The sequence below is a fragment of the Odontomachus brunneus genome, unplaced genomic scaffold (genome assembly GCF_010583005.1).
Source record: "Odontomachus brunneus isolate Ranch 3 - 2012 unplaced genomic scaffold, Obru_v1 Obru_scaffold_052, whole genome shotgun sequence".
Classification (NCBI taxonomy): Eukaryota; Metazoa; Arthropoda; class Insecta; order Hymenoptera; family Formicidae; genus Odontomachus; species Odontomachus brunneus.
In genome coordinates, this window is record NW_022639502.1 from 1379988 (window position 1) to 1403443 (window position 23456).

Sequence of the window (23456 nt, forward strand, 5' to 3'; positions counted from 1 at the left end):
GAGAGAGAGAGAGAGAGAGAGCAATACTATCTACTTCAAAGTGCTCGTATCAGGCATCAGATTCCTGATGCTTTCTCTCTCGACGGGAGCTAAATTCAGCCGCAGTGACAGGAGCGCGCGGCGTAGAAAATTGTATTTCTCTCTCTCGTGCGCGAACTCATCGCTCTCACCGGAGGACTAGTCCGGGATTAATTATGCACGATAAAGTGCGTCGAACACGTGTAGGTACATGTGCCGTATGCGAGCTAGTGTCGCGGCGCGACGTCACGACCGATCAGATATTTTCTAAAATAATGCCAGTCCGTCCGCGCGTCGCACGTCTTGTTTAACTGCGACCTCTTCCTGCTATCCCTCCCAACTCGCTCTTCGTCCTGACGTTCGTTCACGGTATATTTTTTGAGGAACTTACGATTTATGGCCGATTAATATGCCACATGTACCTCTTTTGCGCGCTCACCCCGGTGCGGATTGAGAGATCGTCGCGACGAAGCGAGCCGGATTCGCTCCGACTCACGGAGCGAGCGAAATCATATGTACATTAATGTCATCTCACTCTGCTCGTAATTTTATTAGATTCATTAACAACTCGTATATACACAGACTCACAGAAAGCTTCACTCGAAACACGAGTAACATCTCGTCGAGGAGCATTCGCGCGTACGTATATATCTCTTACTCATAATTGCGCGGTATTACGCACGTCTAGGAGCATTCGATACGGACGCAATTTCATCGCGGGACGTTTCCCGGCGCGTAACGCCGCTCGTAAAATTCCGGCTCTCAATAAATATGAGTAGGTTTCCGACGAAAGCCGCAGGTATAGGCGGAGAAAGAATGAGAGAGAGAGAGAGAGAGAGAGAGAGAGAGAGAGAGAGAGATTGAAGTCCCGTGAAGAGCGAGTCCCGGCTCGCCGTGGGATCCAATGAATTCGAGCGCGTCCCCTTTCTCCTCATCTCTTCCTCCTGTTCTCGTCTTCTTCTTCATCCTCTAGTCGCACCCCCGCTGTGATCGCGAGAGCCGCTCTAATTTTAATTAAGGGTTACACACGATTTCCGTGGTAATCGCGCACGCGGGCTCTACCTCCTCAGCTGGACACACGGTGACATGTAATTGCTCGACCGTATTTAGTCCTCCTTCCTCCTGCGCCCTCCTGCACCCGTCCTCCTACCTTTCCTCCTTGCGTATATATCAGGACAACGACGAAAATAAACCCCCTTGTAATTCTCATTGATGCACGAGCCGCTCGATTACCTGCGCGCCCTGTTAAAGTGGCTTGTTTATCCGACGGATTGAGCAAAAAGATGCGCGAATAGAAGCAAGGAGATCCTGTTTTTGCATTCACTCTTGGAGCTCGTTTCGATGACTGCAATCGCCTGCAGTTTTAGGTTGAAATGCTTAATCTACTACTTCTACTTGAAGAAACGAACTGGGTTGTTTACGAAATGTCAGGAACAAGGATGCGACATTAAACCTAGAGCAGTGTTGGAGAGTGATCGATTAAAATTTCAATTGGCTAAAGTAATCGGCAAATCAATAGCCAAATTTAATCAATCATCATATATATAATCACGAGTAACTTCGTTGATTGATAAAATTAATTACTAATCAATGTATAATCAATTCAATCAAACTTTGATGTAATTGATTGTACACTAATTAATAATCAATTTTATCAATCGATTATTTGTGATTACATATATGACGATAGATTACATTTTGACTATTGACATGCCGATTATTTTAGTCAACTAAGATGATTAATGTTCAACATTGCCCGAGTGCCAAATTAAGCATTGCTCCATATCGCGGGAGCCTGAAATACCAGCTTCAGGCAGAAGTTAGAGATCGAGGCTACTTACAACGTCGCAGATGATGATGCAGTCGCGAGAAGAAATTCCCGCGCAGAAATTGATCTCGAATCGGCCGGAGGATCCGCGGCGACGCGTGTCCCGTCACGCGAACTTAATAAAGCCAATTTCACGTCTCACGATTGCATCGAGTGCATCCTCCGTGTGTTTACCGCGTACTGTATATTGCAATAATATATTACAATCGGGACGGACGATCCGTTGTTTATTGCGCTATTGTTCATTGATCGGCGTTATTATCCGCGGCCGCTGGTCGGTAACGGGGAAGAACGGCGTTGAGAGCGCGCGGCCGGTTTTCTAGGATACGTTGTGTTTTGCATAACGTGTCGAGGTCAGGCGGTGTATTTTTAACCCCCCCGACTGCACCGAGCGTGTTGTGTGCATCGTCGGAGCGCTCGGCCGCGCGCGCGCGCGCCGTTACGTTCGATCTAACGATACACCACGAAGTGTACACACACACACATACACACACACGCGCGCGCATACTCACGCCCGCACTTCACATGGTACTTCGAACTTCGCAATTTCGTCCTACAATTCATCGTAAGAACAAGGCGACTGCCAGGACACAGCACACGCGCTCGCACGGCTGTTCGACGACGTTTCGTTTCTCCTGCCGACGGGGATTCGGAATAATAATCCGCAGTCGCTTTCGAAAGCGCGCGAAAGGGGGCTCGGATCGATAGCCGGCGAGCCGAAGTGTAAATTGCCCTTAACGCGGCCCAGCGCGGCACTTATAAACGGCCCGCAATTACATCCCGCGTCGTAATAGTTTGTCGTCACGTACCTTACGCATAATGGGCCACCAATCTGGTTTAATCGCAAATTATATTTTAATCGCCGCTCGATAGTCGTGCGTCTCCGCGGCTCGACTTGGCTCGACTTGACGAGGATATAATTGCAAGCTCACGTGCTCGTGCTTCTTGCGCGCGAATTACAGACGAACGGCTGGTCGTGTGTCAACCGTGTGCTCTCGGACGAACGCCGGCTGACCGGACGGACAGGACCGCCCCGGGAAACTTCGCGATTCATATCGTAGGAATAATCAATGTAATTCGCCACGCCGTTAATGCCATTACGATATTCGCGGAAGGCTCGCGCGATTCGCCGAAAGCTCGCGCGCGAGCCCGCCTATCTCCCGTTGGAGATACATATTAAACAGCGCTGGACGTTATCAAAACTACTGTGCTTCGCTCCACTTTTGCAGGTTTACGCGCAATTTACGCGAGCGAGCGGCCGTTAATGTGATTGCTCGTGTAAGCCGTCTCTCACTGCTACGCCGTCGAAGAGACGGATGCTAATTACCAAGAATGGATCGCGCGCTTTTGGAATGTGATGAACGTGCGGTATGATAAAGTCAATTATTGACATTCCTTTGGCCATGGACACTCCAGACAAACTTGGTTTGTCTTGTGACCGGCGATATCTGCTGTTCACAAGGTTGGGTTCAGTTCAGCAAAAAGAGAACTTTGCAACTCAAACAACAAATGCCGTTGGTGGCAAAAAATATAATAATATAGATTTGTTTATAGTGACCAAAGGAGACTAAGATGTCAGTGAGCTATTGGGTGTTTTACGCAATCATTCAATATTCTTTTGCACGAAATCTAGGCGCCGTGTTTTGACGATCTTTCGCCGAGATCATTTGACATATTTCTGACCGATTACGAGAAGACTCGTGGTTTATCATTAATTAAACATTGTAGACCGCCCCCTTCCCTCACGAATTACTTCGCGTTTTACCAATAGTCCAGAATATTAAAAAATCAACTTGTTAAGAGGATGATGAAACTAAAAACTTTACCGACAGAACACTGACATTTTTCTGCAAAGTTTACATCGTATTGGTCACACAGAATTACAAATGCTTTTACGCAATGAAAGTACATACAAAAATTAATAGGAGCATTGTTTAATATGACAAAAACGAACAAAAAATTTTTAATGTAAAATCTCAAGCTGTCAGCGTAATATTTTCCTAACCCAAAAGTCCCGCAGCTTGTACATACCGAAAGTGTGATGCTCCAAACAGAAAAATGTTGAAGAACATTGCTCTACCTTCGCATTTGCATTTAGAAGCTTAAGAACATCGAAAAAGTTTGCAGAAAGATTTCTACACATATATGGTTAGGTTTTCCGTTAAATATGGTAAAACAAAGCAGCACATATTCATGTAAGTTCTGTATATACAAGAAATACGAAAAAGATACCGTGATTATGTTAGTGACGATCGTCTCTACATTATCGACATTATTTAAGTTCGTCATCGACTCCAGCATCCCCTTAAGGGGATACTGAAGCTGAAAACTTTACCGACAGAACACTGACATTTTTCTGCAAAATTTACGTCGTATTGGTTACATAGAATTACAAATACTTTTACGCAATGAAAATACAAGTTGCAAAGATAAGTTGGAGCATTGCTCGATATGTGACGAAAACGAACAAAAAATTTTTAATGTAAAATCTCAATCTGTCAGCGTAATATTTGCCTAATCCAAAAATTTCGCAGCTTGTACCGAAAGTGTGATGCTCCAAACAGAAAAATTTTGAAGAACATTGCTCTACCTTCGCATTTGCATTTAGAAGCTTAAGAACATCGAAAAAGTTTGCAGAAAGATTTCTACACATATATGGTTAGGTTTTCCCTTGAATATGGTAAAACAAAGTAACACATATTCATGTAAGTTCTGTATATACAAGAAATACGAAAAAGATACCGTGATTATGTTAGTGACGATCGTCTCTACATTATCGACATTATTTAAGTTCGTCATCGACTCCAGTATCCCCTTAACGCGATCTTAATTATAATACAGAAGATAACAATTTTTCTTATCCCTTAATAAATTCGAAAATTGAAATAATTTTCTTTTCGTGAAAAAGAAAACATTTGCAAGTTAGAAGCACGACGATGTCGCGGCTAAAGGCCGAGACAATTTCGCACGAGTATCGCGCATATGTAAAACGCTCGGCGCGAAGCTCGTGTAAGTCCTTCCTTCGTCGCTTTATCGAATTTACTGCAAAAGTTGCAACACGCTGGATAGTTAATCAACTCCACGGCGGATACAGTTCTGCGATATTAGCGGAATAATTACGGATATCCTTCTAATCAACTCGGTGGCCGGAGTATAATTGTATGCAACCCCCACGAATCGGTATTACGACGTCCGCGTTCATGCTGAGTTGCAACAAGAAGCAACACCTATCGAGCGCACAAATTATATAGCGCCGTCGTTGATTATTATTACCCGCCATTGTCTACGTTTTAATTGAACGCGCACGATGGCGCCAGCGAATTTAATACCCTTTTCGCGCGCGCAAGAGAGAGCTCGAAAAGGACGAAAGCTTCCTGGCGCTTCTCGTTCAGGATTTAATTACCTGTGACACCATAATAGGATCTGATATGATCATGGCTGACGCGAGCGCAAGCGCGCGCTGCGCAACACTCGCCGGTCGGTCCGTGTTTAATTTTTCATTGCGCGGCATTTGCATGCGATGTGTAATGCAAAATAGTCAAGCAAGCTTTGTAATTATACCGCAAACTAAGTTACAATGCAAGCGTATCGTTCGAGTATTTCGCTGCTAAGATGAAGTTGCTCATTGACTGGAGGTGTGCACAAATAGTGAATTTCCAAGGGAGTTTAGATTTGTGTGTGTGACGTTAATATTATTAATATTTGTCCTGAAAATTTTTCTACTTGTAATGCGGACATGTATACAAGCACGTACTCGGCAGATTGTTCACCAAATGGCCCAATAAATAGTGATAAAAGACGCGACATTATCGCGGTGCCGTCGCGCGCAACTTTATCACGTAATTAGCTCGAGATCGTGCGCGCGGCACAATTAAGACCTATGGAAATCCGCCGCTGCTTTGAATAACGAGATGAATCGCTTGGTACCCCGTGCACGGAATTATTCGCGTACCCCGACACCAGCGGTCATTTGTCCGCGTTCCGCGCGCAGGCCAGCGTCTCGCGTTTTCACATGTGTGTACTTAGGCGAATCGATTAATTACGATTACCAGTTCAATGCCATTCGCGAGCGCGGAGACGAAACGCGAGACAGCTTCTTCGCTCCGCTCTCATCGTTCGTACCTCTTCTTCTTCCTCCTCGCTCTTCTAACCCCGTATCCTTCTCTCTCGTATTCTCTGCACGCGGGGGCATCGTTTATCTCTTTTTCCCGACTTTTTTCCCGGTGTTCCTCGGGTTCACCAGGTAGAGAGAGGCCAGTCACCGACAGGCGGCGTGGTGGCGGCGGCGGCGGCGGCGGCGGCGGCGGCGGCGGCGGCGGCGGCGACGGATGGCGGCTACGAGCCGGTAAAGTCCATCCGCATAACGTTTGTTACCATTGCTCGTTTAAATAATCTCGAAACATGCATCCGCGGGGTTACGGGACGAAAAAGGGGAGGAAAAGAGCAAAAGTGAGAGAGAGAGAGAAAGAGAGGAAAGAACGTGTGTGAGAGAGAGAGAGAGGTTGAGCTCGCGCTCGCGCGGTCATGGATGGCTTTACGATCGGCCCTCGTCGTTAATTAAGAGCTTGTAATTATTTAGTGGTGGACGCTAGCGCACCCCCGCCGGCATCGGCGCGGTCTGGGCTGCCTCGCCGGAGACTTGATTTACATTCCTGCGAAGAATGCGTCGGCCTCGCCTTCCTCCCTCTCTTTCTTTCTCTACCTCTCTTCGCTCTATTTTCTTTTTCTACTCGGAACACACCCCCGCGTCTTCCTCGTCTCGTCTTCCTACCCTCGTCGCCAGCTCGTCGTTCTCCATCGCGAGAGACTCGCCTCTCCGTCACTCTCTTGCGCACGATTCACCGTTGCTTTTTTCAGCTGGCCCCTGAGAACCTCCTCGTCGCTTCTCTTATTTCGCAAACACGTGAGAGGCCGTCGCGTCGTTGACGCGATTTTCGGTGGGGTCGATGAACGCTTAAGTCGGAGCGCGGGACTCCATCTCAAAAAGCGCGATTTTTGCATCGACCGAAGAATAAACGAAAGAATTGACCGTTACTTGAAAGAGATGTCTTTTATAGAGATATTTCGTCGGCTCAGACAATCCTACTTGCTCTTCTGGATTATGCATGAGAGACACGATTGCGAAAGATGTCAGGAACGAATGTTCTCCTGTGCTCTCATTTCCACTTCTTATTTATGGTCATAAGGAATATTTATGATATTCTTTAATTATGCGTAAAATGTATCAATCTATATAAGAAATATGTAAATATACGTCGGTATAGACGCACTCTTACAAGTCAGGGTATCAGAATACTAACGTGTTAACATGTGACAGATGATATATGAGTCCTACAAGATGCGTGTACCAATCGATTTACGAGTTATCCCACTGGCGCGTTCAAGTTTTCCATATTTTCTTATCGCGAGGCATACTGGTCGAATGAGTGTATCGTGTTTATTATGAATCACATCTCGTTGTAAATCAACTCTGCTCTATCAGTGGTCTTTAGACATGATCATGAAGCAAATTTGTGCAACAGTTGCAGCACGCTTAATATAGAAAATCAGAAATTATTTTTGCATACCTCTTATCCAGCTCTCTCTCTCTCTCTCTCTCTCTCTCTCTCTCTCTCTCGGTAATATAGAAAATTATAGAGATTCGATAATCACGTAGAGTTTAATTACAGCTGACGTACAGCGAGTTCGTTACTTGAACGTCACTAGAGCGTGATATTGATTTATGAGAAATGTCGCCGCAAACACCGTATCCTTGATCGCCAATGTGCCGTTTACATTTTTCGCGATGAGCAGTTGCGCGGACTTGCTTTTTCCGGAAATCCTCTTCACCGTCCGATGATTTGCACAAAACAGTAGCGGATGGGAAGATTAAATATTCTTGCGACATTTCCTTACTTACAAATTACCCCGGAGATATAAAGTCCCGGCGTAATAACGCAAAGTTAACACACACATGTGTGTAAATCGTGGAAAACGCTTGACGCAGTGATCGGATAAAAAGCTGCCGTTCGTATTTAACGATCTCTCGTTAGGTTCTCACGATGTGTACCCTAGCTATGTGTTTCCGGCGACGTAGTGCCTGAAATCCCCCGAAACTGTTACGTGTCTGAAGCAAGAAGATCCGTGAATGCACGTGATGATGCAAGAAGATCCGGAAGAAACGGTGAGCCAATTGTGATTATACGCGAGAAATTAACTTCATGTAAAATCAAAGTACCAATGCTACCTAACTTTAGACATTCTTATTGTTTTGACCACAAAATATTGTAACTTTCAATACAGAGAGAAAATTTATGTACATTTTTATGACGAATATACATAATGAATATGTACGTATATTCTCTACGTTGGGGGGAAGCTTAAATATTCCTATTTATAAAAATCAAGACAATAAGAATGCCTAGAGTTAGTGTTATTAGTGTCCAAGCATTGGTACTTTTACATTCTAAACGTCAACATTTAGCGCGTAATAAAATAATACGCCAAAAAGGGCGACGAATTCTCGTTCGTTGTCGGTAGGCAGTCGAGTTCGCAGACCTCACGGGATTTTGATTTTGCAAGAGAGAAAGGGAGAGACTGGGAGAAACACTGAGTGAAAGAAAAAGAGAGAGAAGGAGGAGGAGAGAAGAGCGGAGAAGAGTAAGAGAGAAGGAGAATGGACGTCACACGGAGGCCTCGAGTTATCGATCGTACGCGCCGTATCCTTGCGCCGTGACAAACGAGCGGTCGCGTCACGAGGAGGGCCGCGCTCGCCCGTCGAACTTGAAAATCGTTCTCGCGATATTTCAGTGTCAGCGGAGGCAGGTACCGAGGGCACCGGGGATACCCGGGCCGGTGGTACGTCCGAGCACCGCGCGCGACGACGCACGACGAATAAATCCGGCCGGACACCGGGCGAGACCCGGATGGAAACACGATTCGGCCGCGATCAAAGGGACCCGCTACAAATTGAAACAAATCAGCCGGGTAATAATAATTAATCCGCGGCGCGCATTAATAATCGCGCTCTCTCACTCTCTTTCTCCCTCCTTCACTCTCTTTCTCTTGGCTCGAACCGACCCGGTTCTCCCCACAACCGCGATCATATCGTTGCATTTAGTGTCTTGACGCAAGTGCACGCTGATACAGGGACAGTCACGGAATTCGTGTACCGAGAGACTGGTGAAGGTTCACCTTAACAGGTTCAATCTTAACAGGTTGAGCGCCGAGGTGGTGGTCATCGGCCAGACCTGGCGCTGTTCTTGCGTCTTTCTCGTTTACGTGCAAATGTGAGGCGTGATTAACCTTTAGAGGGCCGGGATTTGAGAGGGCATATCCGCCTTAGTAAAGTGGTAAAAAAGGTATCTTATATCATGGATTGACCATACACTAAGTATCGATCATGGGTAGCGCCAATATATTGGCTTTCCGGCCCGGAAGGGATCAGCCCGTATATAAAATTTCAAATTCGAAAAAAATACTTCTTTCACATCAATTTGTAAGTGTAAATATGCGTTTCCGATGTATTTTTCGACGTAGAATCCAAATCTGATGTCAAAAATACAATAAACCTGAAAACAACCCCTATAAAATTACAAAAACTACCCCTTTTATCACGCAATTTTAATTTTTTTTATTTGAAAGTGCAGATATATGTTTCCGATGTATTTTTCGATGTAGAGTCAAAATCCAATGTCAAAAACACAATACACCTGGACATAACCCCTATAATATTACAAAAACTACCCCTTTCATCACGTATGATTTCGAAACACCCTCTTCTTTTGAACACGGGCTTGGGACCGGCTGTGGCAGAATTATGTTTCTTTTTTTTATTTTTTTATTTTTGATTGTTTTTGTTTTTTTTTTCTTTTTTTTTGCTTTTTCATTTTTTTTACGTATGGCAAGGACGATAAACGGGCAGGCCTAATCAATGAATAAATTTTTGATCTGCTATTTACAATTTTGCCAAATTGTTTTACTAATAAATAGCAACTTCAAAAACCCCAAATGAAAATAAATTTGTTTATAATTGCAGCCGCACGCGAATTAAGCCATGTATTTATTTTAGAATGTCTCACATGAAAATTAGGGGTACGGGGTGAGTGGGGGGGGGGCAAATTTACATTAAATAATATTAAAAATTGCTAATAATATTAAGAAAATGAATATTTAATAAAAAAAAAATTGAACAAGTTATTCTGGTGCGCCAAAATATTGGTTTTCCGGACCTCTAAAGGTTAACTTAGCTTGAACACGAGCGATTCGATTGACCAAGAAGTTACAATACTCGTTACGTTGTAAATATTCGGTATTAGAGTAGATTGTATCGGACTAAAAACTGTCATTCACATTCTCTCTCTTTCTTTTTTTTTCTAATATCAAATGCAAAATCACAGATTCGACGAGGAATTCGCGGTAACTTCTTTTCGACTTCCATCGCCGACGAATGCAAATTTTATTGTCAAGTACTGACAATCAATGATCGATCAAATCCTGTCCGGGCCCTTTCTTTTATTAATACATTCAAACACACAACGTCATCGTGACCCTCTTCGACCGCATGCACTCCGAAGACGACTGCCTGGTCGCTTATCGCCTGAAGGCGACCCTGCCTCGCGATCGCCACGTGAAGGTGTACACACGTGCACATCCGAGGCCTGGCACTCGCGCACTCATTCATCCGCACACATACAGCACGCATATACAGCTGTAATATCGTAACGTGGTGGATATATGTGGTAGAATAACGCGGCCTCGAAGTTGAGCTCTCAATTACTCCGGAGAGTTATGAAGCTTCGGCGTTTGCCCAACTCGCCCACCCACTCCTTTCCCCTTTTACCCTCTCCTCGAGTCTCCAGCTCTTTGTTAATCCCCCTATATTATTCCGGGGCCGAGAAAAGGGGTGAAAGGCAAGAGCGCTCCGGGGCAGCCCGATTGTGTCTTCATTAGCGACTATTAATTGTCAAAATGTGCCACATAATTCAGATCGCGCTCGCTCTCGCTCGGCTCGCGCGCGAGGCCCCGCCGTATATATTTAAGGTTAACGCGCTCAATGGATTCTCCCGGGCGAAGGGGAGGAGGTGGAGAAGCGAGGTGAGGCGGGGGAGGCAGGCGGAGGGCCCCGGGGGCCTAACCCCACGGTGAATCATCCGTGATATCTACGGGGAAGGTTGCGGCCGACCGGCCGACGCGGCGCCGAGACGCCGAGACGTTCAGAGAGAACGCGCGCGTTCGCTCGCTCGCTCGCTCGCGCGGCTCGTCGGACGCGGGTAATTGCTAATGGGTAATTAATTCCCGGATAAAGACGGGGCGACTCGGCTCTTGACCCTACGACGCAGGTACGCTACGATTCTCACGGGAGACGCCGGCGGAAGGCGGCTGGAAAACGACCGCGGGGACAACGAGGCGGAGAGAAAGGGAGATATCGACTCCGCTTCGTTCACAACGGACGTTTACGTCGAGAGCGACGAGGCAGGAAGCGACGGGAGCGAGGGAGCGAAATTTGCGAGTTGTAATTTTTCAGCGAACAAATGGACACGGAGCGGTATCGAAGTACGCGGAGGAAATTTACTACAGAACTTTGCACTATTTGTATTTTAGTAACTAAAATGCGCTGTTATAGCAATTTTGTTACGTTTCCAGCAAAATATATAATGTTTCTCAACAAGACCTTACTAAAAAAATTTATATGAAAAAAGAAAAACTATAATATTCACGAGGAAGGTGATAATTATAAAATACTAATGTTTTGTTCTAATATAAGAAAATGTATGATTTTTTTTTAATATTAATATTTTTCAGTATTACTGAAGAAATTTCTTAAAATCTAGATTCTATTAATGTGCTGCTTAATTATGTATTTGTGTCGGGCTTGTTGAGAAAATTGTTCCATTTTAAATTACGATTGGATCCGCACAATCGACACTAATTTGTTCACCGGCGATGCCGGCACGTTCACAAATATTAAGGACGATAATATAAATGACGTCACGATTTATTCGCGTCCGCGGACAAGCGAGATTTACGAGAGGGCGGCTGTTCGACTCGCGGGACACGCGTCATACGCCAGCGAGGGTAACGTATTGCCGTCGACGTCGCGTTCCACGTGAAACTTTTTGTCGACGCACCGTTACCTTTCCATCGTCCACTTTCATCCTCATATCATCACGGAAGCGTCCCTCCGATCCGCCGTGAGATACGCGCGAAAGTACGAGCGTGTTCCCTTTTGGAGTCACGTAAGTCGCGAACTTTTAATATCTCAAGCGCTAACAAGAGTTGCGGAGACGCAATGATTTCCCGCGGGGTCGGCGCACACACATTCTTTATTTAATTACCATCCATTGTCGAGCATTCCCGGTACCACCTGACATTCTCGCGACTGTCGCATTTTAAACCTTCGACGAGACATGTGCAGAATTAAAATTTGTCCTTCTGTTGTTCTGTCGTTTGATCATCAAAATGTGCTCTTTCTCTCCAGAGAAACAGAAAACGACTGTTAAAATAATTCGCTGTAACAATTTGATATTATTGTAAGTTAAAGCTACTTTTTATACGTTTATATGAAAAACTGAAACAGATCTTAGACTTGTTAACAGATATTAATCATTTTCCAGTCATACAATGCGTGCGGGTCGAAATCCTCGACAAAGTTACCCATATCTCTTTTCGTTTCAGTGTCACTTGATTATTTTCAAACGACCAGTACCGCGATTACGCGTGTTTGTTTGCCGACAAGCCGCAAAAAAAAAAAAAATAATTCATCAGTGTCGTGACACGTTTGAGCTCTTTCCGAGTTCTAAATCACGCGGATGACGTTTCACGCGTCTAACGACAATTAATACGCGATCGTCGTTGTAGATACGTAAACGAGGTAATGGCGAGATATAATTCACCGTCGTCTCCGCGGCTTTTCGCAAAGGCGTTATCACCGGGGGAGAGAAAAACGCTGACTCGCCGTGGCGAACGGCGAAATCGCAAAGGGGACTTAACGGGCGCGCCCGGCACTGTTATTATTTCTTGCCAATTGTGTATCTTCGCCGCACCTCCAACAGCCGTGCAGCGCCATTAGGATCCTCTGATGGATTTCATCTCGTACGTGGTTGCGAGTATTTATGCAAATCGCGGCGCACCGCCGTCGGGCATGAGCAGGGCGATTCGTCACTGCGTTACATTACTTTATCATTATTACCTTTATTCAATAACATACTAACGGGACGTTTTAACGGGGCAATTAAGTCCGTCATCTCGACGAGATTAATCCCCGGCTCGTGCGATACTGAATTTCGCGCCAGTTTTAATTTACGTCTCTTACACGATAATCTCTCGGAGTGAAATCCCACTCAAAATTGAGTGAAAATTCATTCAGAGCGACAGTGAAATTACTGTCACTCGGAATTGCAAGAATAGATGTTCCACTCAAACTTAGAGCGGATTATTACTCCATACGAGTGAATGTTTGAGTTTGACTGATCAGAGCGGAATTGTTGCTGCGTGACGATTGAATACATCAGATACGTCTTTCAATTTCGAGCGAACATATCCTCTCGCTTCGTTTCAGAGCGGAGAACTTACTCGGAAAATTCGAATAATTCGGCTGTCATTTCACTTTTCGAGTGAAATCTCACTTCGAGAATTTCCGAGAGGTTTAAATCATACAATTTCTGTAATTTAGAACAATTAATTTCTGTAAAAAAGAAAAAAAAAGTGTAAAAAAGAAAAATAATTCGTACAAGAGTAAAGCTCTGCGATTGCATAATAAAAAATAATTTGATTTCACACTGAAACTAAGACGATCTTATGCCTGCAGGTGCCAATCTCTGAACCCCGTGCTGAAGAAATCTGAATTACCCCCAGTGCCACTGCCGGCTGGGTAGCTGTTAGAAACGATTAGAATCGGAGTTTCAAATCAAATACGAAGCAGCACGTCGCATGGCGAAGCGGTTTACCCCGAAGGGAGCTTCACCTCCGTCCACTCAAGGTCTCCCTCTTCCTCTTCTTCTCTTTCTATCCTCTCTCCTTCGCACTCGCGGGCGATAAGCACCCTTTGACCTTTCAGTTAAGTTATTACTTTTATCCGGCGCGGGATATAAAGGCTCGTTGAGCATCGAATCGACTCTATCAGTCCAATTAAGCGGCGCGCGAGTCGCGCGAACAATCGCGAAACCGCGTTCTCGCTCGCTCGATCCCTCAGCCCCCTTCGGGCCCCGCCAACCCCTGACATCGGGCACCTGTGCACCCTGGCTCGCCGGCCGGCTGGCCGTCCACCCTGTCGCGCAAGCTTTTTTATATTTCTCGCGTGAGATATGGAACTAAAGACCTGGCGCAAGAGACCGGCCGCAGCCAGTTCATGAATTACACGAGAAACATTGTGGCTCGACGTTGTCATTACGCGCTTTTTCCTCGTTGCGAGCGAGCCGCCAACGGTGACATGTGCACAGAACATCGAGCTTTCCACGGGATTACAGGACCATGCGATCGTGTTGCCCGAAAACACCCGGTCGGATTTGTTCGGTCATCGTCTGGTCGAGTCTGCGTTTGCTTGCGTGCATACGTACGTGCGTGCGTGCGTGCGCTCGTCGTGAACCACGGCATGTTCACGGCTGAGTGGCCGGCGAGGGTTACGTTGGGGTTGCGACCGGAATTCGACTCGAGGAACGAGCGCGGATGTGAGGCGACCAGAACGGGGGAGTTGTTACGGTTTCCCATCGATGAGAGCGCTTTCGTTTCTCGGCCAGTCGTCTCGTCGTTGGACATTCGGGTCGCGAGAACTCGCGTGTCCATGATGTTTCCCTCGAGAAGGTCAACGCCAAAGATGGGGTGAACTTATGCTCTGTAAATATCTTGAAGTGATCGAGTGAAATTCCACTCGAAGAGCACAGTGACAGCCGAGTTGCCCGCGAATTCGAGTGGTTTCCCACTCACATAGAAGGAATCTTTCACTCTAAATCGTCAAGTGAATACTCCCATTCGAAATTGAAGGGTGAATATAATGCGTAACATTGTTGCAGGAACAAATGCATTCTAATCTATTGAAACATTTGCTCTCGCAATTCCGAGTGGCAGTATTATCACTGTAAAAGTTCACTTGGAGTAAACTTTTCGCGTTCCTAGTTCTCAGTGAGATTTCTCCCCTAAGAAAATTAAAGAACGTCAAGTCCATCTTTGGAAAGTGGAATGTACTGTTTGAAAAGCGTGATCCGGATAACTTCCTGCGCCAAGTAATCGTATAAATAACGACCAACGTACACTTTTCGAGGGGGTGTTTTTCATAGCGTTATCCAATACTTCCTTGCAACGCATTTGATGAATACGCTGTTACGTTCGCGTGCGTTTGCTCGCGTTCCTTACGTCTCAACGAGCACCGACACGAAGTCCGAGGCGGATTATTCTTATTAGGGATACAGATGAATGATTTTCGTAACGGAACGAGAAATCTAACCTTTCCAATCGCCGGCAATAATCGGAAAAAATACTTCGCGGATTTATAACGCGCAAGTGACGATCGCCAAAACATGAAATAATAATATAAACTAGTATTCACTTAAGTTCGCGTATCTGAAAAATGTAATTTCTAAATACACAATTTAATGATGTAATCAATCATCTATAAAATCATTCTTTTTTAATTCGAGCAACTTCCTCGTAGACAATAAGAAATGAGATTCGATCAACGGATATAATAATATAATAAATGTCAGCTAATAAGACGTAACAAGTAATAGTTGGAAACTATAATCGTACCGCATTCGAGGGAAAATCACGTAACAAAACGATGTCTCCGCGAATGGCTTTGTGCCAAATCATCGTCCTGATTTTTCGCAAGAGAGAGAGAGATTTGGAATTAATTTAAGAATGTTTTACATTAAGATGTATGTATAGTATATATATATATATATATAGCATATGTATGTATAGCATATATGCCATGTTTGTGTGTATATATATGCAATTGCGTGCATTGTTATGTTTCAATGGATACTCGCACGAAGTCGGCGCAATAATTCGAGCTTGTTAAAGGATACGAATGAAAGGTCTCTCGATATAATTTCCAGCATGTATGCCGTCAGATACGTTTACGAAGGATGTCGTAAGGTGCTATCGCAATGTTATCGAAAAATCTGCGCGGCACGAAATGAGAAAAAACGGCATGAGGCATGAACGCGGACAAGTAAATCGATATCGCGCGCGACTCGCGCAAACGATCAACGTCGCGCAAGTGCGAGCAGGAGTAAGAAGGATCAAGAGCATCGATGACGCGCGATATGTCGAGTAACGATCGCAGCAAGTGAAATTCCACGAGCGACGATAAGTCTCCCTTGTGACACGAACGCGCAGTAAAGCGCTTTCGGAGTAATTCCAGTGCCGAACTGTCGACTTGTACACAACGAAACTGGCATAGCGCACTTTTTTCTTTTCCCACAATCGCATTCCCGCGGACCTCCGCAAGAAGTCGATACGACTTCCGTCATTCCCAGCGAAACCGGGGCGGATGATTTCCGTCGGTGATTTAAAACGTGCACACACACGCGCGCGCGCGCGCGTATCACGAGGGGTATTTAGGAGGAAATCTAGAACGCTCGTATAACAAACCGTTTCTTTCTTTATTTTTCTTTTTTATGTTGTCTCGGATATGCGGTCATCGAGTCAGAAAATCATCGTCCGCTATTTTCTGCAATTCATACTCGACGCGTTCGCGTGCGCCCCGTATAGAGAATCATCGGCTCGGGAAATCATCATCCGTCATTTTTTACAATGTATGCACATTGCGCTCGCGTGCGTGCCGCACTCTCTCGGTTGTGTACCGGAGGGGCTCGAGTGACGGTATTATGCCGGGTAGTCGAGTACCTATTCCCCCGTATAGATGGATGGATGATTCTTTAATGCGCTTTCGCGTGGCCGGCGATATGTAACGCGACTAAATTGCCGGTTTTCCCGAAATTGCGAAACGCGATTCGTCTTCCGCCCGACAGAAGGCCTGTGAGAGGTCTTGTTAAAAAAAAAAAAAAAAAAACAAAAAGAAAAAAATAGGAAAAGAAAGTTAGTTTTTATAGCATTTACTCAACCAATACTCAACTATACACCGATCGAATTAATTGGGGAATCTAAGTTTTTTTAGTCAAGCAAACAGCGATTGCAATCGTGCACGGAGAGAATAGTTTGTGTGTTTCGTGTGTGTGTGTGTATAAATTTTCTTTAATTTTATTATGTTTCTAGCAGTGCAGGAAGACAGACAGAAGTTAGTAAAGTCTATTTTGTTAAAATACACAGTAAGCTTCGCTGTAGTGAATTTTTTAGTAGCACATTTTAAATCCTAAAATGTAAATAACAAAACCAGTTAAAATTCCATGATGGTTTTTAAGTATTTTAGTCTGTCAGTGGAACCAGTTAAATAAAAAATTGATTCCCTACTAGTTGAAACCAAATACCTACAAAAGCGTCTTTCAGATAATACCGATGCTCAAAGAAATGATCTCCTAATTGCCTCCAAGATTGAATTGCTCCCTTAGATCATGGGCTGTGTTTCATTTATCACGCACGAATCGATCGTGCTGCACAACGTGCAGTTTTGACGTACCTTGAGCCGTGCCATTCTTCGAAAGTCTGCTCCGCAAAAGCCGCGGCGACCACCGGCGTTAGCCGGCCGTCAGGAACACGGAAACTCTCGTGACCGAGCCCGCAGATTCACGGATTCGGATTCGCGCGGACCCCGAAGATTCCGTGAGCTCGAGAAATTTGGAGCCCACCTACCGACACCTCGAGCGCGTCATCAAATCGCGGCCTCGAATGGGCCTCGATTGAATGCCACCGGACGCGCTGTTAAGAACGAGATCTTTTTCTCTCTCCCTCACGCTCTCTCTCTCCTTCTCTCTCTCTCTCTCTTGCTCTTCTTCTCGCCGACTCGTCTCGCAATAGCAGAAATCAGTTTCCACATTGTGTACACAATGCTCTCGCGTGGAACCAATAGCTTGCGCGGGACTGTGGTTACACACAGCCGCTTTATCATTAGAGAGAAACCTCGGCGTTTCGACGGGCTTCCCCTCGAACGTCCGAGTATTCAAATGATCGTGCGGTAAGAAACGCCGCCGGTAGCAATCGAATGTGCAACAGTGTGGATCGTAGCCTCGCAATTAGATTCGGTCTGCATGGTGAATCGAGATCGGTATTCCGGAGTTCCCACCGGCGTGCACCGGCGTCCACGCCGCGAACGAGCGGATCCGATCGGATGCGCTCGAATAAAATCGCCGAGGTTACGTCGCTCTTTAATGAGGCCCCGCTCGCGATTATCCAACGTGTCATAATTAATTGGGGACCGTTTCTCGAACAAGTAGATCTCAGGGCTCGCGCGCGAATCCCCCTTCCCCCCTTCTCTCTCGGTCTCTCTCTCTTCTGCCGACTGATGTAGTTTGTTAGCCGACGATTCGCGTTGCAGGACGCGTTGCTGCATGCAAATCCGTGTGTTCACGGTGAATTAAGATAATCAAAGGTGGGATAATTGAGACCCAAAGTCTGCCACGCTATGCTAATATTACGTCAGATTGCGCATTACCGTCAAATTTGGATAAAGACGAAATATTGTAACGTAATTTTCATTCTTATAACTGGTCGCGCTCGTGAGCGTTTTCAGCGTCAATACGCTCTCTAGTGGCAAGTGTGCTGTCTCTCCTCGAGACTTTTCCGAGTTGTTAAAAATATTTTACGCTATATACAAGTTTTGCTCGGGAATCGCTCTTTCGCCGAGCGTATCACGAACGAATTCTCCAGCGAGATTTTCAGCGATGGGAAATTGAGAGACTTTTGCATTGCGAGCGCGAGGCACATTTGCCTAAGTTAAAGTAGGCGACGGGGTGAAGCGTGTTGCACGATTGCGTCTATGACCCACTGTTGCTTCTGAAAAATGTATGTGGGCCGTCAGTTCCGCCGGGAGGGTACATTGTCTCGCGAAAGGGATGATGCCCGGGCAAACGTGACACGTACGGTGAACTTGACGGCCCTGGCGTGACTGCCGCGTGTTGGGTGTGGACACAGGGCGACTGAAGATAAACTAACACAACGAGGGTGAACTACGTCTAGAATTACCTTGTAATAAGGGCCAGCCCCGGGGGTGGGCTGAGTGTACAAGCATTCTCAATCTATAAATACGTCGTCGCGATTTCGCGCTTCAGAGATACGCGCGTGATTTTTCCTTTCTTTTCTCTTTCGAACAACGCGCGTCAAATTTGTCAGCAATTTGTTTATTGCGCGTCAATCTCCAAGGTATGATCGCTCGGCAACAGATTTCTCAAGTATTTTCTTAATATTATTAATGTAAGAGTAACTTGATTTTGATAATATGAGCCGTGAAGAGAGATTCTTTAATAATAATCCTTTAAAAGCCGTTTCTCCCCGAAGGAAAATTAAGCTCGTTTGAAATCGAGTTTCTGAATATAGAAATAAAGTATCATTGTTCCACGTATCTCCCTTTCCCACTGCTTGTCGTAACATCACTTCGTTATAAATTAATACTAATTAACGCTAATCATAAGTTCAACGATACCTGATGGAAGCCAAGGTAACTCTCTATGCTGTGGGTCGCGAAAAACACTTCCCCGTCGCAGGTCAATATTAGCAGGAACCCGTTCAGTGCCTGAAACAGAAAATCGTCCGTCGATTGAGTCGAAAAAGCGCATAGACACGGTACGCGAGCAGCTGCAATGTCGTTGCAATATTCATGCAACAACTACGCATCCCTCCGTCGTATAGACAGAAAAATATCATTACGCCGATGAGCGAAGTCGCATCAATAATCAACTGGACGATTGACTGGACTGAATATCGATGCTGGATATCGATTGATGGTCAAGTGAAACCGCGTATAAGTACCGTCGTCGTCGTAAAATCGGCCAATCATAATCGAAAGACTGCTCCGTTTGCACCGTGAGCAAAGTTCAAGGGGCTAATTCGCGTGGATAAGTTAAGAGCAGCGCAAAATACAGGTTTGTTAGACGCGGTTAAACGCGCACGTGAATATGCCCTGCGAGAATAGAGCGGCACGGCACGAGAACGAAAGGGTACGTTGCCTTTTCGAAACCGAAGGCTAACGCTTTGCGGCATCGGTCCGAAATGTTCCGGAAAGTTTTCCCATTTGTCGGCAGATTCGATACGGCTAAATATCAAACGAGCCTGCAACTCGTGTGTTCACTTCGCGCTTCAAAATATCTGTTAGTCGATAATCTCTGTCAAGATACAAGTTTATAAAAAAAGAAGGAGGAGAAAAAGGAAGAGAAGAGTGGGAGAAAAGCAAATGATTCCCTAACATTACCGAGATAAAAAATTTTTTCAGTTTTTGAAAAATCATCAAAATGCTGAAAGATGCAAGTAAGCAAATAATGTGTGGCTTCAAATGAGACGGAAAGTGATTACACTGAGAAAAATACTTGAGAATTTATTTGCGGAAGATAAAAGTTTACTTTATAGAAATATATTTTATATGATGAACATGCATAATTCCGAAATTTGAAAAATGTGACAACGTCACAACGAAAAGTTATAATTTCCTGAAAACTGAACACAGGAACATCTCTCGAAATATTGAAAGCACGAAGCTATCAATATCACTTTGTAGGACAACTTTATGCTTGCGATATTTCGGAAGATTGTTCCTGTATTCAGTTTTCGGAATTATAACTTTTTGGAATGTTGTCCCGACTTTAAAAAAATTTTTTTTTCGGGATCATGCATGCCCATCTTCTATATTCCACAAATAAATTTTCAAGTATTTTCTCAAGGTACATGAATAATAATAAATTCGTGAAGCATAACAAAGACTGAAATAAATACGTACACAATGTTGAGAATTCGCGGTGCTCTTAAGAAAAGTGGTAGAAGCGGCAAGTCTTGGAGCGAATGAATCTTGCGAGTGCGAGCACCACGATATTCCGATAAGAATAATTCAAGGACGTAATCCGACGCGCGGCGGTGGCGGCGGCGCGCGCGCGATTAAGCTTTCCGAAATACAGAGGCAATTCTCCGAGCCGCCACGCGAGAATAGTGCGGCGGCACGAAAACGGAAGGGTGCGTTGCCTTTCGGAAAGCGAAGGGGGCGGCGAGCGTTGTTTCTGTAGAAGCGCGCGCGTTGTTGAAAACGCCCCGGGAAAGTTTTCCCATTTATCGGCGGTCCCGATACCGGCAAATACCAAACGAGCTCCCTCTCCCTATCTCCCTCTCGCAACGGCCGAATACGGCGCATCGAAGCCGAAAATATCCGTCCCAGTTTTAACAGTCTTCGGCCCCGCGCGCAACTATATATCGGTCGAGGCGGGGTGGAAACCATTTAAAGCCTCGTCCGCGCTCCCGCTCCGAGAGCTCCTGCGAGCTAAATGTGTATTGTTTTGTTTTATTTCGCGGTGGCGGTGCCAGGCACGCCAGGCTGCGATACTTATTGTTCTGAAATATGGCGAGTCCGCTGAAACTGGCTAGAGCGTGCGAGGCATACGTGGCTGTGACGATTCGAGGGGAGCGTGATGATTAATTTTCGATCAATCCCCTCAATGGATCTTGGACCTAAACGGAATTTTAATTTACGATGTATAATAATTACGAATATATATCGTTAAAAAAGCTGGCAAGCTGAAATCAACAATGGCTCTGTGAGAATTTTCTATGAGAATTGATGGGGGATGGTTTCTGCTGAAAAAAACCGACTTCAAGTTTCGGCTAAAAAACGTTCAGATTGATCGAAAGACAATTGAAAAGACAACCGGAGACAACCGTCTCGAATATCGCGATACTCAAGAAACAAAAGTTTTCGTTTTTCTGTCTTAATTTTCTTAGCTCGCGCGCGCGGTATCGCGCCGCAGAGGGTTAATTCTTCTGACGTATCTTCGGGGCTTTCCCGCTTCAACGCGCCGACGCGATGCACGCTCGTAAAGTTGCGATAATTGCGGATACCTCGTGGCTTCCTAATCTCGGCTTCCGACACTCTCGCAAGGAACGATCGCGGACTTCGTAATATCCCATTATTCTTAGAGCGGAATAAAGGCTGTATTTCTTGGGGGCGGCGCGTTTTATAATTATTAGGGTGATTGTACCGGGTGAAAGTAAATCATAGCGTCGAAATTCACGAGCGCATTTGTTTTCAACCGAATTTGCAGCGCAAATTAGATGCCGATCTTCTCAGTAAAATCTTTCGAATTGTACTATCAGAATTAAGAAAATATTTCACTAAAAAATTTATTTGTGGCATATAAAAATTAAGTTTATTTCTATGAAGTAAAGTTTACATCCTATAAATAAATTTTCATTTCTTTTTGTGCGACATCACAAATTCTTTCAAGTGTAAAGTGACGTCACTTTGAATAGAGCTTAGATCCGAGTTTGAGCTTGAATAGAGCTTAGATCCGAATCTATTCAGACTTCAACGCGTGTTAAAGTTTAATTGAGGTTGGTAGGAACGAGCATTAATACTACATAATCTACTAGAGAAGGACTCGAAAGGATCTGGGCAATCGCGATGTTAGGAAAGAGAAATAGAAAAAGAATGGCAGGAGTCACACGATCCTGTCGTGCGACTTATTCGTACACGTGCGAGCTTACGCACCTGTCACGACTAAATATGCCACTGTGTCGAACTCTCGGTTTCATTTTCCGTCCGGAGCTTCGATGCCACCTGGCGATAGCGTGGCGCACAAAATGGCACACTTCCGAACGATCGCATGCGCGGATGCTGCGTTTTGATTGGTTAATCCGCAGGGTGGGCTCCTGCGTTGCGTCAATACGGATGTGCGCCCCGAGGGGTGAACCTCGAGCTTTCGACCTTTCTCGTTCACCCCACACACTATATCGTATCTACGTAGGATACGAGCTATAATAGGATTTTCTCGGCGCTTCCCTCCTTTCTCGGCCCTACGAAATGGCCGGCATAGCCATTCCGCGAAAGGCATCATCCCGCGAGACTCGTTCGCCGTTACGACTGTAATTGTATTGTTTGGGGAAGCGCGCTCGTGTTTTCCCGATCGACCGAGAGCGGACTCCTCTCGATTACACCGATCGTTTCGTCGGGGGCGAGCTCTATGTCATAATAAAGTGAGAATGAGAGAGTATTTAATCGAGCGATTTTTCTTCTTTTATGAAGTCACCGCTGGGGTTTGAAGTAAACGGATTTCGCGGAACTTAAGACACAAAAGTGCAGATGAACGATTCGTTTATGATAATTAACCCTCCGCGTACAATATCGATTCTGTGAGATTCAAACGAGTATTCGGTCGCTTGTCAATTTTCGTCAAGTCTCCGGGAAAAATGCGGAACAGCGCGTGTCTGTTTGCAGATTGCGATTTTATTGCGCTACTGTTTTATAGCTGAAGCTTTTCTATATCTTTGGAAAAATATGTGTTCATAAATATTGATTTTTAACAAAGTCATGGTAGTCATGGAGAAGTTGCCTGCGCCTGACAGATCCACAGACTGTACTGCATATTCCAAAAAATATGATTCCACGCGAAAGGTGAAAAATTCACGCACTTGTCGTAGTCGCAGTTCGCGTATCGTGGAAGCACGGATGTTTCTCCACGTGAAAGAAAAAAGAAGAAGGAAAGTGGGAGCAGGAAATAGAGGTGGAGAAAGAGGAGAAGGAAGAGGAGGAGAAAAAGATACA

The 23456-nt window shown here is 45.1% G+C and overlaps 1 protein-coding gene across 3 annotated transcripts in view; it reads right to left on the bottom strand.

The window, feature by feature from the left end:
* Positions 1-23456, bottom strand: part of LOC116845448 (protein single-minded-like) — a 245266-nt gene that overhangs the window by 18662 nt on the left and 203148 nt on the right. For all 3 annotated transcript variants that reach the window (XR_004378247.1, XM_032818153.1, XM_032818152.1), the window contains one exon: positions 19362-19451. Coding sequence is in view for 2 of the 3 variants with exons in the window: in XM_032818153.1 (XP_032674044.1) it covers positions 19362-19451 (90 nt within the window). In the remaining variant the exon portion in view is untranslated. The remainder of the gene's footprint in view (positions 1-19361; positions 19452-23456) is intronic.